The 15,947-nt window shown below is 55.2% G+C and overlaps 1 protein-coding gene across 1 annotated transcript; it reads right to left on the bottom strand.

The window, feature by feature from the left end:
• Nucleotides 1-697: 697 nt before the first annotated feature.
• On the bottom strand, nt 698-9,183 carry NRN1 (neuritin 1). Its single transcript, XM_075417196.1, has 3 exons — nt 8,729-9,183; nt 4,593-4,737; nt 698-1,923 (listed from the first exon to the last, which is right to left on the bottom strand). The coding sequence occupies exons 1-3, from the start codon at nt 8,781-8,783 to the stop codon at nt 1,692-1,694; spliced, it is 432 nt and encodes a 143-aa protein (XP_075273311.1). The 5' UTR covers nt 8,784-9,183; the 3' UTR covers nt 698-1,691.
• Nucleotides 9,184-15,947: the final 6,764 nt, after the last annotated feature.

Genomic DNA, 15,947 nt, shown 5'->3' with positions numbered 1-15,947 from the left:
TGTGTATTTCTTTATAAAGGCATCAGGCACCTACAAAAAGCCGAGGTTAGAGCGGCTTCTGCCGCGAAATCGATGCCCCGTCCCCCCCTTCCCCTGGCTCCTTCGGCTGAGCTGCCTTATTAATTATGAAAGGGCTCCTCTGCGCCCCAGCTCCGCAGCCTCCTCCGTAATGGTGGCCGCTGCCCTGGCTCCGCCGGGGCTCCTCGAACCCCCCCCCCCCCCCTCCGCCGGGTTCGGCGGCAGGGTTATTTACGGCGGATTTTTTAAGAAAGAAAGGGGGGGGGGGGGGAGAAAAAAAAGAAAAAAAAAAAAAAGAAAGAAAAAAAATGAAAAAATGAAAAAAAGAAAAAAAGGAAAAAAGGAAAAAAGGAAAAAAGGGAAAAAAGGAAAAAAGGAAGGCTGAGAGGCTGGGGCGAACCAATTCAGCCGCCCTGTCCCGGTTTGAACTGAAATGGCCGTGTTCAGCAAGGGAGCGGTTCGGGGTTTCGCCTTCCTTGCCTTAAAAGCTCTGCCCTTTTCCAGATACTCTCGGCATATTTTGCAAAAAGGACGACACCCTCATTTCAAACAATAATTTTTATTTTTATACTTCTGTCTATACTTTGTAGCAAATCTTTTTTTGTTATTTTTTTTTTGCTGAATCGACTTTATAATAAACTTTTGTTTAAATTACATTTTTCTTCTCTTTTAAAATCAAGGCTCTTTTTCAAAATCGTTTTGCTGTTGGTTTTTTGTTGGTTTTTTTTCTTTAGGTTTACATTTAAGCCCCCTTTTTGTGATCTCTACGGTTGGATATTCAGGTATTTTACTGATATGTGTGACACCTAAAACAAAGAGGAGGAAAAAATAAAGGCAGTGAATTCGGAAAGATGCCTTCGAACAGCAAGTAAAGGTAAACTCTCAGAGATCTGTTATAGCAGCATTCCTTCGCTCCTCCGGGCGTTCAGACACATCTCTTCCTTTCGCTCTTCCCTTCCCAGCTTGCTTCCTTCCTTCCATAACTGTTCGTTTCCCTCTCTCTCTCCCTCGCTCGCTCTCTTTTCCCCTTGAGGAAAAATGCTCTTTTTAATTCTTATTTTAATTTTTTTTTTCTTTGCAGTGGAATGACCAAAAAACAAGCGACTGTGGAGGAAAGATGAGAGATTGTGAATTATTCACCATATGCTTCACACGTGGACATCTACCTTGGATACATCGCCAGTGCCTTTTTTCTTTCTTTCTTTTTTAAATCTGCGTTTCTGTTCTCGCCTCGCGCACCGCCGCAGATTTTCAGAAGAGCCCGTGGCCCGCCGGGAGCTACCCCGGCCGGTGACAACCTTCGCGGTAGGTGGCCCAGAGCCGTTCCTGAGATTGCTTTTGCACAACGAGGGCTCGAGTTTGTTTGGGGTTTTTTTTTCTGTTTTTTTGATTCGAAGCGATAGTAAAGCTGAGGTCCGGTTTGGGCTGCGCGCCGCTGCCTGTTTGGTAACATTTGGCAAATAAAACACAAAAAAAAAAAAAAAAAAAAAGGGAAAACGCTTCCACAGTCCTACACGGGTGCTTCGCCACCATCAGCCACCGCCACCATCATCATCGTCAACCACAGAAAAGCACGACGTCCCCAAAGCGAGGGGTGGACACTTCCTCTACCGATCCAGCACATGGAGAAGGAGGTGTGGGTGTGAGTGTGCTCGCCCCCCCCCCAGCCCCCCCTAGAAAGGCAGCCAGGTGGCCAGCGCGGCCCACAGAGCCGCCAGCAGCAGGGGCAGAGCCGGCGGGAGGAGGGAGGGGGCCGCGCCGCTGCCGCCCCCGCACAGTTCGAATAAGCTGCCTTGGAAATCGAGGTTTTTGGATTCCCGTCTCAGTTTCTCCCAGAGGTCTGTCGCTCCTTCCTGGCAATCCGTGAGCGCTGTGAGGGTGCAGGCGTGGAAATCATCCCAGTACCTGCAGGAGGGGAGAGCAGCCGGCGTCAGAACAGGCACCCACCCGCTTTCCTGGGGGGGGGGGGGGGGGGGGGGGGCCGCCGACCCCCCGACGGCGGAGCGGGCCCCTGCTTTAAAGGGGGCTGGAGCCCGGGGGGGAGGAGCCGCCGCCTCCTCCCCTGCCCTAAAACCCGGCCCCTGCTCCCCCCACTCCCCTCCCACCCGAGACACCGGTTTCTGGGAGGGATCCCCCCCACACCCCCCCCCCCGCCCGCACGCCTTGCCCCGGGCAGCGGCTGCCCTGCCAGCTCCCGGGGGTCCTGCCGCGGGCTGCGGTTTCGGGGTCCCCCCTCCCCAACCCCGCCTCCGGCACCAGCCCGAACTGGGCGGGATGGGGCGAAAACTGCTGCGGGGGGGTCTCTGCCAAACGCGAGCCTAGGAGCCCACGGGCTCGTCCCCAGGGTTTTTCGTCACCGGTGGGAGCGGGCAGAGGGGGGTGGGAAAGACTTCGCTCTCCCCCGGGGGTGGGGGGGCATCCGGGAGGGTCCCGGAGCGGCGTTAAGGAACCTCGGGAGGGATCCCCCGGGGGCGGGAGCGGGCCCTGACTGCGGGAGCAGAAAGCGAGGAGGAGGAGGAGAAGGAGGAGGAGGAGGAGGAGGAGGGAGGAAGGAGCATCCTCCCCCCCGGGGGCCCCGCATCATTGCCAGGAGTCTGTGCGCAGCGAAGGGTTTTCCTTCGCCAGGATAATTTCCAGCTGTTCCCACACCTTTTTCCTTTTTCTTTTAATTCCCTTCTTCGCGGGGTCTGGACCGGGGTTTGCCCCCGGGGCGGGACCCGTCCCACCGCCCCGGGGGCCTTTCCCCCCCGCCTCTGGGTTGTCGGAAATCAGCCCGAACTCGCCTTTCCCTCTCCTCCCTTCCCCTTTCCTCCAGGCTCGGCGCCTGCAAATTTGGATCTTGATTTTCTGCTCTTTTTTGGTTTCTTTTAAAGTAGTCCTACAGACTCTAATTTACGAGCTCTCTAAGCTGGTTGTAGACTCCCAATGTTTGCTCCATTTGTAATAAATAATGAGATACTGAGGAGCCAGAGCCTGGGAGTGTGCCTCTCCCGCAGTATTTCTGCTGTAATTGCATCTCCCAAAGGAAAATTCAGTCTTTCCCCATCTTCCTTCAATGCTCATCCCGGCACAGGGCAAAGGCAATCGGGTGGTGGGAGGTGGTCGGGGAAGGGGTCTTCCTTGGATAAGAGGTGCTTTGTACAGGTCAGGACCACCGCTGGTCCGGCCCTCCAGAACCAAAGGACGTAATACCAGGAGGCTGCTGCGCTTGGTATTCATTCCTGGTGCAGGACACCAGGTAAAGGGCAACCCAGCGCTTAGAGCAGGGTCCCAGCCCTAGCAGGGGTCGCAAAGTCACGCTTGGCTCAGAAATCTCTGGGTAGGGAGGGAAGAGAGCAGGGTTAAAGTCTCCCCTTTTCCCTTTCCCTCTCCTCTCCATCTCACTTTCCCATTTCCCGTCCTTCGTTTTCTGATTTTCGGAGAGTGAAATCAGGAAACAAAAAACCCAAACATTTCAAACATATTTATATCCAAGAACCTTATCTCGTTTCTAAATATGACTTTATCTGTATTTTTTTTTTTCGGTGGAGGGAGTTTGTGCAGAAAAACAGCAACGGGGAGACAGGAGAATACCCTGTGCAGCCAGGTTTTTGTGGGGTTTTTTCCCCAGACGTAACGAAAATGCCCGTTTCTGCCCTTCTGCCGAGGACCCGAGACCCCAGCGCGGGGTGGGCGAGGCCGGAGCTGGCGGGTCCCCGGCCCCCGGGTTTCCCTTCCCCGGTGGGATCCGGTGCCCTGAGCTCTGGGGAAAACTGCCCCAAATTTCGGGGTCCTCCAGCTGTCCCAGTTCCTCCAGAGGAACTGGGGAGGAGGGGAGCAAGGCGCCAATTTTGCAAGGCGAGCTCTTTCTCTCCCTTTATTGTTTTTTTTGTTGTTGTTTTCTTTTTTATTATTATTTTTTCCCCTTGATCGTTGCCCCTTCCTTCTCCTCCCCTCTGTGCCACGAGCGCGGCAAAACTGGGTGGAAATGGGCCTTCCCCGGGGGGGGAAAGGAGGGATAGAAGAGAGCTAGCGCTGGGGTATTTTAATTTTTAATTAACTTTTATTTTCCTAGGAATGGCCTCCCCCCGGCCCTGCCTCTGTGTTCAGCGGCTGGGGGAGCCCGGAGCCTGCCAGCGAGCCCGGGTACCCAGGGCAGCGATAAGGAGAGGGACAACAACCCCCGCGCAGCTAACGCCGACATCCCAGTGCAAAGCAGGAGATGGGAAAGAATTTGAGAGGGGCTAAGCGGGGAAAGAAAAAAAAAAAAAAGAGAGAGAGAAAAAACCCCCCACCCACCCAGATTTAGGGAGCGAAAAACTAAAAAAGACATTGTGAAAACTCCCTCCAGACTGGAGTGTTCCCCAAGGCCGGCCTGTCCCCATGGCAGAGCTCTTGGAGGGACCCCGGAGCAGAGAAATCGCAGAATCACAGAATGTGAGAAACGCACCCCAAAGCACCCAGCGCCGCCTTACTTCTGCACCTTCCCTTCCCACCGCCACCACCCAACCTCGCGCCCCTTCCCCAGCCCCGGGTCGCCCCCCCAAGCCCCCTTCCCCCCCCCGCGGCCCCCGAAGCAGAGAGGAAAGACCTACGCGCAGATGGTTTGGAGGTTCCTCTTGTCGTCCAGGTCCTGCGGGTAGTTGGCCATGTTATCGCCCAGCCGCAGCAAACAGTCCGAGAAGCCCCGAAACACCGCATCGCACCGCCCCGCAGCTCTCACCGCCTGCACCAGGTACGCTGGGGGGGGGGCAGGGGCACAGGTCAGCTCTGCCGGCCCCCCCCGGCCCCCTCCCCTTCCCTCTCCCCCCTTTCCCCATCGCTGGAGGCGCGTCCCGCCGAGGAGCAGTGATTTTTGGGGGGCAGGAGGAGGGCGGGGGTACCCGGCCGGGGTCTCCATCGGGCACTCGGGGACGTGAGTGAGGGGTTTTTGGCTTTTGAGCTTTTTTTAGCACGGGGGTTTTGCGTGCCCGTGATTCACGGCGTGGATTTCGGTATTTTTTCTTTCTTTTTTTTTTTTCTTGTTTTTTTTTTTTTTTTTTTTTTGAGGGGCGAGGAGGAGGAGGAGGAGGGGGAGTGCTAAGGTGAGGATGCGCTGCCTGCTGCTCCCCGGACTTGCTCCTTTGTTAGAAAATTCCTCCTCAAAGCAGCAGCAGCAGCGTTTCTCTTCTCTGCGCAAACACCGGCGCGCACGGCTGGGCGAATATCGGGCGGGACGCAGCGGAATAATAATAATAATAAAACAATAATAAAATAATAATAAAATAATAATAATAATAAGAAGAAGAAGAAGAAGAAGAGGAGTGGTGGTGGTGGTGGTAGTAATAATAATAATAGCAATAATAATAATAATTAGAAGGAGCTGAGATAAAGGCAGGAAAAGCAGCGACCCCGACGCCACGCAGGCAGCGGGGGGGGGGGGCTCCGGCCCCGCGGCTGCCTGGGCTGGGGGCAGCGGGAAGGGGCAGGGGTGAACCCCGCTCCCCAAAAACCTGCTGCTGCCTCTGCACCCCCGTCGGGATTGCGCTGGGAAACGGCCCTCGGTTAAAGAACAAACCGACCCGAGGACGACGGGCGAAGGGGGGAAGCAGAAGGACGGCGTGCGTGAGATGGCTGCTGCCGGGGGTCCCTCGGGGGGACCCGCAGCCGGCGGGACGGGGTACCCGGGCTCGGGGCGGGGGGTGCGGGTCCCCCAGAGCTCTCCTGCCCGTGGCGGGGGCTGGGGACGCCCCGGTGTCCCCGGGCCCGGCCTCGACCCCGGGCAGCGCAGCTGGGATGTCGCTGCGGGAAGCGGGGGCGGGAGAGGGCTGCCCCCCCCCCCCCCCTCCCTTTTCGGAGGAGCCCCCGGCCGCCCACGCCGCCGGTGGGGTGGGAGGGGGGGTGCCGGGGGGGGGATCCCCTCCCCATCCTCGTCCGCAGGAGGTGGCTGTGGCGGGGGATGTGCGGGGGATGTGCGTCTGCGTTTGCTTGCCGGGCAGCGGCGAGAAGCTAAATGGCTGACTCCAAAAGGGACTGTTTCAGCCCAGAGCCCCTCTCGCCGTTGGATCCATCGCTAACACGGCTCGGCCCCTCCCCTCTACACCCCCCAGCAGCAGCCGGCACATCAAAACCCCAGCGGGCCACAGACATTGGCTACGGTAGGAAATAAAAAAATAGCCAGGCAAACAATTAGAGAAGAACCAAGGACCGTCCCGAGGGTAAACCCATGTCCTGTAAAACCCGCACCATCCCGCTCCGGCAGCTCCGGGCGGGGGAAGCCGCCACGAATTTCTCCAAAAAAACGTGACGAGCTGCACAGAAAATGCAGGGTCCGATGCGGAGCCCGGGAGGGAGGGTGCTGGAGGGTCGGGTTTGGGACCAGCGATGCTCAGAGCATCCCTCCCCTCCGCACGGGGTACCCCCAGTTCAAACCAGCCCCAAACCCCACCATTTTTTTTTTTTTAAATAAAAAGAAAAAAAGCAGAAGCGGAGAGACGAGGGTTCTGCCCGGTGAAACGCCAGCGGGATTTCTCTCCAGCTAGGTCGCTTGTGCTTTGCCGTGGCCCCGACCTTCCCCCCCCCTTCCTCGCCCTTCAAAGACAAGCGGTGTGCAGCAATTTGCGATGCAGCAGGACCGCAGGAGCCACCCGCACGGCGGACCGTGCCCCCTCCCGCACCCCGCTCCCTGCCCGCTCCGAACTGGGAGCCCCCTCCCCCCCGAACGTCAGGGGTCTCCGACAGCTCCCACTCCCCGCTGCCCAAACAAACAAACAAACAAATAAATAAATATATATTTTAAGTATTGTTTTTAAAGCCCTGGTGCTGTTGCGGGAATCCCAGCGATCTGGGGAACGAGCCGAGCATCCATTTCGTACGAGGCGTTACCGGGGCCGGGGCAGAGGCGAACGGCCCTTTGCAAACCGACAGCCAGCAGCTGATTTCGGGGGGGGGGGGAAGGTTACCCGGAATGCCGCAGGAGGAGCAGAGAGGAGAAAAGCCCCTCCGCGGGCTTCAAAGCCGCCCTGGGCCGGGGCACCGCACCGCGGTGCGCGGCGATGTGCGGGGGGGGAACTTCCCAAACGGCCGCTGCTGCTCGCCCCAGCCCGGGGCCGGCGGCTCCCAGCCGCCCTAGCCACCTTTGGAAACGTCGCCGTGAATAAAATCCTCCCTCGGTCGCCTCAAGCGAACACAAACGAGAGAAAAACCCTCCCGCACCGAGGGCTCAAACGAACAGAACCGCAAGGACGGAAAGTGACGGCCACGTCCCAGTCGTGCCTTCCCCTCTTCCTCCGACAGCACAGAAAATGGCCTTCGGGAGAGTTCACCCTCACGGGAAATGGAATGGCAAGACGGACGGAGGGGTTTGCGGCGCACATCCACATTATCCAGAGGTCAACATTTCATCGCAATATTTCTCATCTTTCTCTTTTCTCGATGAGAAAATGTTCAAGGCATTTTGCCTCCTTCTTTTCTCCTTTTCATATTCTCCCCCTCTCTTTTTTTTTCTCTCTTTTTTTTTTTTTTTTTCCTTCTTCATTTGGTACCCACAAAACGCTGCAGAGATTGTCTGGAGAGGAGGGTGACCGAGCGAAAGGATCTCTAAATAGCAATGCCGAGCATTTTTTTTTTTTTTTTTTACTGTAGCAGAATTCCTTTGCAGGCAAATATTTTCAAAGGTCTCTTCACACCTGACAATCTGGATAATAACAGACGCGCTTTAATCGCCCTTTCCTTGAAGCCCAGTTTTGGATCATGCTCCGGAATATACATATTCAACATATAATCTTTAAAATTTGCCTGCATAGGACCAAAGTGGTCATCGGCTTGGACATCATTTAACGTTTGTAACTCAAAAAAATTTCAGCCAAGAAATGTCGAATAAAATGAACCTGAGAGCAATCCAACGAAAAGAACCAGTGAAAAACCCCAAGATATTAAACAAAACCAGCAACGAGCACACAAAACCACATACCGGCGTGGAGGGAAAACCGTTCTATTTTAAGTAACCTAACATACATAGAAATTTTTTTGGACCCGCTCGTTTTTTTGACAGCAGCTCTCCGAGCACAAAACCAACGATCGGGCAGCGGGACTCCGTGATTTTTTAATAGTTCTTAATTGTTTAATCCCCAAATTCGGGTGGATTTATATATATATAGATCGATAGATAGATAGAAAAGAAGCGATGGGATTTTTTTGTTTTTAGGATGCTCTCCAAATGGAAAAAGTCTCCAAGTTCCCAAAGGAAATCCTTCGCTTGCTCCCCTGATTTTCTGCAAAAAAACCCCAAACTTTCCGGCTAGATCTCTCGCAAGCCATTTTGTGCCTGTTCTTCTTGCTCTGTCCCTCGGGGAGTGGGGGGGAAGGATTGCTTAACGCTGGAGTCCCCAAATTGTCGGTGGAAAGGGACGCAGGGGGTATCCGAAAAGCAGACACAACCGCAGTCGTTCGCGAGGACGGCGAGAACGGGGGGGAAGGAGGAAGGGTGAAGGGAGAGGGGGAAAAAGCCGAGCGCGAAGGAGCGTGCGCTGGTTTAGGAACACGACCAGGAGAAGCGATTCGAGAGGAACAGGCAAGCGGGTGGACCCCCCCCTCCCCACCCTGCAGCCTGCAGCCCCGCCAGGGCTCGGCCGGGGCCGGGGCAGAGGGAGCGGGGGGTCCCTCCGCCGCCCCGCACCGCGGCCCCCGGCGCGGGTTACCCCGACATCCCCGCTCCCGCACGCACCAGCCCGGGCTCCGGCCGTCCACTCACCGATCTGCACGGCGAGGAGCAGAGGAACGTATCTGCCGCTCAGCTTCAGTCCCATCCTACATTGAGTAGAACCATTGGCGGCTGCGGATCTTTAAATAGTTACTTCGGAGAACGCGGGGGAAAGCTGAAAACCGGGCATCGCCAACAAGTTCCCGAGCGGCGGAGGACTTCGCAGGCGAGGTGGGGTGGGGGGGGGGTGGGGGGGGAGGGAGGCAGGAGGAGAAGGAGAGAAAGAGGGAGGCAGAGGGAGAGGGCGAGGAAGACTAGCGGGGAGTGGTTCTCTCCATGAGGAGGGGGCGGAGGAAGCACAGCCGCACGCCCACCGCGGCCCTGACGCGGGGCGATGACACGGACCGGGGTGCTTCGGGGTTGGTTTTCCCCCCCCCCCCTTCTTTTTTTTTTTTAAAGAAAAGGTGCACCTTGGAAGAGAAACGCCATTTATAGGCATCACAGGCTGGGTTTATCCGCTCTCCCCGTGTCCCCCCGCCCCGTGAATCGCCGAGAAACTCCCCCCCCCCCCCCCCTTCCCTCCGGGCTCCTCCTGCCCCGAGGGGCGGCGGGGGGGGCGGCAGCCGGGACCGTCCCCCCGGGGCGGGAGGGATGCGGGGGGGGGGGACACGCGCACACCCGCACGCTCACATAGACAGACAGACAGACAGACGGAGGGGCCGCCCCCCCGGGGGTGGGGATAGCACGGCAGAACATCCCCCCCTCCCCCGCCCCCGGGCCGCCCCGTCGGGGCTGCCCGGCCCGGCCCCCGCGCTGCGGAGCGGAGAGGAGGAAAGGGAAGTGTGTGGGGGGGGATGTCCCCTCCCCCTGCCCGCCCCTCCCCCACCATGACGTCACCCCCAGGCTGAGGTTAGGGGGGGCGGGCGGGAGGGGGGAGGTGGTCTCTGCTGGGCCCCGCTGCCTTGCGCTCCGTCGCGGTGGCAGCACCCCAGTTGTGGGGCTGCAGAGGGTGGCGTGGGGAAAGGGGTCACGCGTGGGGCTTGGTCTGGGCCCCCCCCCCGAAGCCTGATGCCCTCCCAGGACCCACCTCAGGGCCAGACCCCCCGGAGAGCAGCACGGGAGGAACCCAAAGGTGCCAGCATGGGCTTCTCCCGGTGCAAAGTAACCTGCCAAGACCCCCATCCCACAGCCTTCCCCCCCCTCTCTCGAGCTCTTCCACTGCAAAGTTTCCCCCCCCCCAGCCCAGCCCTGACCTTCACCAACCGTCTGTGGCACCTCCAGGAGCCCAGGGGGGACTGGGCGGGGGGAGAAGCACTGCTGACCTTCACTCCTCCCGGCCCCAGGTCCCCCACTCTTTGCAATCCCGCCGTGCTGGCAGTGCTGCGGTGCCCTGGACCAGCTGGGCTACCGGTTGGTCCCTCTCTTTTACAAACCACCCATGACAACCCTCAGACCTCGATGACAAAGGGACAGCAGCTGCCAGGCTGGGTGCCATGACCCCTATGGGCTGCAAATGCCTGAAGCCCACCAAGGCGAGGACAGGGGTTGGAACGGGGTCGCATGAATCAGTGCAACTGGAGGTGAGGGAACTGGAGAGCAAGATGAAAAGCTTCCTTGCTACCATTCACAAAATGGTTCTGGTAAATGCCATTGCCTCTTGAGGTCTACTTAATGTTTGCAGAGGCAGCCTGCGCGTGCAACCTCTTAATGCCGTCATGAAACCCCAACCTCCGCTTCTTCAGCCTGAAAGCAGGACTAACGTTGGGTGACCACGCCAGCAGCCAGCCGGGGCCCGCAGGTGAAAAACGCTGGCTGGTCTCTGCACATTCCCACCGTTCCTTTCTGTTCCACCTTTTCTGCTTTTTTATAGATTTCCACTGTGAAGGGTGGGCCGGATTAGAGGACAGAGCTGACTGAAAACTAACCTGAGGAACTGAAAAAAAAAAAAAGGTTTGTTTTCAGCCAGCGCCCAGAGCCAGCTCAGCCTGTGGGCACACGGTAGCAGACGCAGCGCAAAGCGCAGGCAGTGGGTGCCACGTCCCCTGGCAGAATCACAGAATCACAGAATGGTAGGGGCTGGCAGCTCGCCTTTCCACTCACTCGACCACGAAGCTGCAGCCCAGAGCAGAGTCATCTTTTACACATTCCTGAAGACATTGGTGGCAGCAAGGAGGCTCAGGCTGCGCTTCGGACTCTGCGCCATGTCCTCCTTCAAAGGAGCGAAAGGTTGGAGTTTAAGCTGGATCTAAGGCAAAAAAACCACTTTTACCCAGCTCTTTGCTGCTGTGGTAATGGGTGCTCTTGTAATGCAACGGGGAGACTGAAGTGGATATCAAAATGTGGGTCCCTGTCCTTTCTCCGGGGAGGAACGGGCTAGATAGCCCAAAACACCTCGTGTGTCTCACAGACAGTGCATTATCAGCGTAAAAAAGGAAGAGGATGGAAGCAGTGTGGGCTGAGGCACACGGACACAAACACTGAACCTGCAACTCGGCCTCTGTGGCTGCGTTTGCTGTTAAGAAGGACAAGGTACCCTTGCAGGAACACCAGGTTGTGGAGGCTGCAGCGAGAGGAACGTCTCATTTTTCTCCCCTGCTCTATTGATAACTGTATTGGCTTATTCATACATTCGTATCTGCTATGGTTTTGTCTGCTGCTTTTTTTCCTGAGGGCAGACAAGCTGTAGCTTCAGGTTAAAGGTTGGGGTGGTTCCAAGAGGCTTGCGTCGAACGTGATTTTGACATGACACTATGTAAATCTGCTTTGGAAAGAACTCCAGGGCAGTTTCCAGTGCACAGTCAGGAGTTTAATATGTGGCTTTTGGTACATTCATCACCGCCGAAATGACTGGAGCCTCTGGCAATCTGGCCACAAATCTCATAAGAACAGGTATTTCTGGGGGATTTCTGGCCACTCAAGAACAACAAAAAAACCTAACAGCTAGAGGCATCAATTACAGAGGCAAAAAGGGCCTGGCCAGATTCCTCTAAATGTTCTTGACTGACTGCTGGGGCAGTCCAGCTCTGTCTGAAATTCAAGCCCGGCTCCAGCCCTGCCACCTCCCCTGCCCCAGGAAGGGGCCGGTCGCGCTATGGATTCTGGACAAAAGCCAGTGATTTGGGCACAAACTGAGGCACAGGAAGTTCCGTCTGAACATGAGGAAGAACTTCTTCCCTCTGAGGGTGACAGAGCACTGGAACAGGCTGCCCAGGGAGGTTGTGGAGTCTCCTTCTCTGGAGATATTCCAGACCCACCTGGACAAGGTCCTCTATAGCCTGCTGTAGGTGACCCTGCTTCGGCAGGGGGGTTGGACTGGGTGACCCACAAAGGTCCCTGCCAACCCCTACTATTCTGTGATTCTGTGATTCTGTGATTTCAGCCCGTCTCAAGCAGCAGCGCTCGCCGCTCTGCCGGGAGCCGGGGAGCAGGATGGAGCGGGGATGGTTGTTTGCCAAACTCTCCTTTTTTTCTCTTTTTTTTTCTTTTTTCCAACGTGGTATTTGAAGGTGCTTGAACACCAGCCCGTCTCTCAGAGACATCTGTGCGTGTTTCAGAAGAGGCGCTTCTGGCAGCGTCTAGCTCAGTCCTGGTTAGGACAATTTACTCATCAGCACGATTTTGCCCTTGTTTTTCAGAAAAAGGGCTCCGTCCTGGCGGCAGCCTCCCGCCCCGCTCATCAGGGCTGGCGGCAGCGTCATCCCGCGGGCGCGTGTGCCCACGGCTGCCGAGGCGGAGGCGGACGGACGGACGGACGGACGGACGGAGCCCGTGGGCTGCTGGCCAGATGCAGCTCTGCCAGAGAGCCGTGGGCTGATGCTGGAGTGGGCAGCCCTGCGCTGTCAGTGCCGGGCGCGGAGCAGCGTGCCGGGCAGCCGGTACACAGCGAGCTCAGCTCCACCGCGTTGGGCGATGCGCGTCTCGTTTGGCTTTGGGCTGGCTGTCATGGCCGAGCCTCAAAAGAGGCAGCCGGCTCGCCGTAGCAGAGAGAGCTGCTTTCCCTGGCAAAGCTGGCTGCGCCTCTGCATTTCTTTTTCCCTTCATCCTTTTTTTTTTTTTAATTCGAAATATCTCTTCAAACAGCTCACACCGTGGGCTCCTCAGTTCACGGTTGCAGGCTAGTAATAGGGATAAAAAATGAATCTTTGGTGCTGTCAGGCAGAGACTGATTTATTCTAAGCATTGGCTTAGGTTGGAGGGGAGGGTCCAGTGATCAGGGTGATATTTAGAAGTCCCTCCTATGGGGTGTGTGAGAAATGTATTCGCTCTTAGCTCATCCTGCAGTAACGTCGCCTCTAGCAGGGGATGACTGCTTTTACTCTCCCCCACGATCAGCCTGCGAGCCGGCCCTAGCACGACTGAGATGGAGCAGGAGCCAGCGACTCGTGTCCCCGTACCCTCCCATCTCCCGGGTCCCCTGGGAAGGGGGCACAGACTGACAGCTTTGCAGTCCTGCAGAGGTGGCTGCCCTTGCTTGTGCTGTGGCTCCCAGCCCTCGGCTGCTCTTTTCCCTAGAGGAAGGTGGCAAGGCAGAAAAATGCATGCAAATATCACACCCAGCTGATAAATGAATAGCTGTTCACAGTATGATCATCCAAGATTTTATTTAAGTAGAAAAATAATGAGAACCCACTGAAAATGTGACAGGTAGGGTTGAAGAAATACCTTTTGATAATGGTCAGGCTTCTAAAGCTTTTTTGGGTGGCCTTGTTCATTAGACATCTGGCTTCATTACTGGCTGGATGTTTCTGACTTCAGCTAAGCAGCAAAAAATTGAAGTTATGCACCTGAGACCAGTATTTGCCCCACGTCTGCCTAGAAATTAGTACTAAAATAGTGCCCATCATTTGCCATAAAAATCATTGTCATTTGTGAAAATACGTTTCCGAAAATCTAAACAGTTGCTATGGTTCAAAATATAAAACTAGAAAAGAAAAAAAATCAGTGGCTGAGTGGATGTAAAAGCGATGTGACTGCTCAATACTGAATCTTTAAAACCAGAAAATGCTGGGTAAGGTATTTGTAAACTATTTGACACAGAAAACAGTGATCTGATATAAACTTAGAAAGTGATTAGAATAATACAATCTTCAGTCTCATCTTCTGGGATTTTCAAAGGGTAAAACCGGAATGCCAGACTTCGCTAGGCTCTTTTGAAAAGCTCAGCCTCTATTTTTGTTCTTCAGTAATTTTCTGTTTTAAAAAGCAGTCTTAAAAAAACCCAAGATGTCACTTGACCGTGATCAGCTGATGCCAGCCAATGCAGTGGGGAAAGCACTGCCCGTTACAGAAACAGCAGTGTTTGCGCTTAACTGCGCTCCTCAGAGATAGATTTTTAGGAGGACGCCTGTGTGGGCACTTGAAGCTCTGCGTCTCGTTAGCACGACCCCATGACATCGGCGTGCGGCCCCGGCGTGCTGCGGGGCCCGGCGGGCGGGGGGGGTCCCCCAGCCCGCGCCGCTCTGGCCAGATGGAGTTCACACCCACTACAATTATGTTTGCAACACATGATTTGCTTAAGGTGCCGGTGGATGTTGCAGAGAGTAGGATGGTTTCAGTAGAGCAGTCTCATAAGAGAGCAGTATCAATCCTTAGCAGGTTGAGGGAGCTGGGCTTGTTCAGCCTGGAGAAGAGAAGGCTGCGAGGGGACCTTAGAAATGCTTACAAATATCTGCAGGGTGGGGGTCAGGAGGATGGGGCCAAGCTCTTTCCAGTGGTGCCCAGTGACAGGACAAGGGGCAATGGGCACAAACTGAGGCACAGGAAGTTCCAGCTGAACGTGAGGAAGAACTTCTTCCCTCTGAGGGTGACGGAGCCCTGGCCCAGGCTGCCCAGGGAGGTTGTGGAGTCTCCTTCTCTGGAGATATTCCAGACCCACCTGGACAAGGTCCTGTGCAGCCTGCTGTAGGTGACCCTGCTTCAGCAGGAGGGTTGGACTAGATGACCCACAGAGGTCCCTTCCAACCCCTACTATTCTGTGATTCTGTGATTCTGTGATTCTGTGACATTTTTCTTGAAGAAACACAAACCTAAGGCCAGTCTGTATGCTTTCGTCGCAGGCTGGAGGGAAGAAAGTAGACCTGGAAAATGGCCATGAAAAGGCTGATATTGGTGGATTTCCTGGCATCCATGCTTACTGTTGTCGTGGAACACAGAACCATAGAACAGCCCAGGTTGGAAGAGACCTCCAGAGATCAGCTCGCCTGACCCTTTGTGGAAAAGGAGCCTAGATGAGGTTATCTAGCACCTTGACCTGTTGTGTCTTGAAAACCTCCAGTGCTGGGGACTCCACCGCATCCCGGAGGAGGTCGTTCCCGTGATTGCTTCATTATGGTGAAATCCACACTGTGTAAGAACATGAAAGCTTTGTGATGAACTGTATGTCTCGTGCCAGAGCTGTTGCTCACTCTTTGACGTCCTTGTCACTCTCTGACACCTTGGACTGGATACCAGTCATCATGAGTGCGTGAGCGTAACCTTGAATGCATTTCCATGGTATGAAGATAAGGCCAGTTTCTCTGGCTGCAAATTCCAGTAACCAAGTTCTGGATCTTGGACCAAGAGTTCAGTTCTGAGTCTGAAATAGCAGCTCCGTTGCCAGAACACAAACTGGCTGCACAAAACCTTTATCCTCAGCACGTGTCAGTAGCCAGTTCGAAAAGCTGCTGGCGTGTGAAGGTTTCCTGCTTCCGCGGACGTCGGCACCACAACTTCTGTTGACCACAGTGAGAAGGTACGTTCCTCGGTGGGGTGTTATTCTGATTCACACGTTTCTTCCATTGATTTATAGAGTATCTACTGCTGCAGCAGCTATTGATGTTCAGTTACAGTGGGACTTCAATAACTGAAATACCACTCCGAGTTTTCTTTATAACAGTCAACATGATTCGTTCTAGAAAAACCCATAAATATAATTTAAAGAACCAGCCACATGAGGTTTCCAGCTATCATGGGAAGATACGGCTTCTACATTTCAAATTTTTCCTCATCAATCCTTGGTCAAGAAAAACAAAGTTTCAGGGGAACTTGGGGATTTAGGGAGTGGGAAAATGATGTGTTAATTAATTGCGGGCTGATGAGAACATTGCCAGGACAGATGTTCCGCCAGTCATACCTGCGTTGCAAGAACTCCAAGTGAGATCTCACCTTGCTAGGAAGGATGAAATCCGGGAGGAAGAATGTACAGAAAGGTGAAAAGGGCTCTGTGACAAGGAAAAGCAGGATGGAAACTGTACATGCATCTGCAATCTGATTTGCAGAGAAGCTGAGAACA

This window comes from Opisthocomus hoazin, chromosome 3 (assembly GCF_030867145.1).
Source record: "Opisthocomus hoazin isolate bOpiHoa1 chromosome 3, bOpiHoa1.hap1, whole genome shotgun sequence".
Classification (NCBI taxonomy): domain Eukaryota; kingdom Metazoa; phylum Chordata; class Aves; order Opisthocomiformes; family Opisthocomidae; genus Opisthocomus; species Opisthocomus hoazin.
This window is presented reverse-complemented; position numbering and strand designations above follow the sequence as displayed.

What these genes read in the sequence shown, in the direction of transcription:
- NRN1 (XM_075417196.1), bottom strand. Translation starts at nt 8,783, where the DNA reads ATGGGACTGAAGCTGAGCGGCAGATACGTTCCTCTGCTCCTCGCCGTG. An exon ending in GCTCCTCGCCGTGCAGATCG is followed by an intron (nt 4,738 to 8,728) that starts GTGAGTGGACGG and finishes CCCCCCCCCCAG; the next exon opens with CGTACCTGGTGCAGGCGGTG. An exon ending in AACCTCCAAACCATCTGCGC is followed by an intron (nt 1,924 to 4,592) that starts GTAGGTCTTTCC and finishes CCCCTCCTGCAG; the next exon opens with GTACTGGGATGATTTCCACG.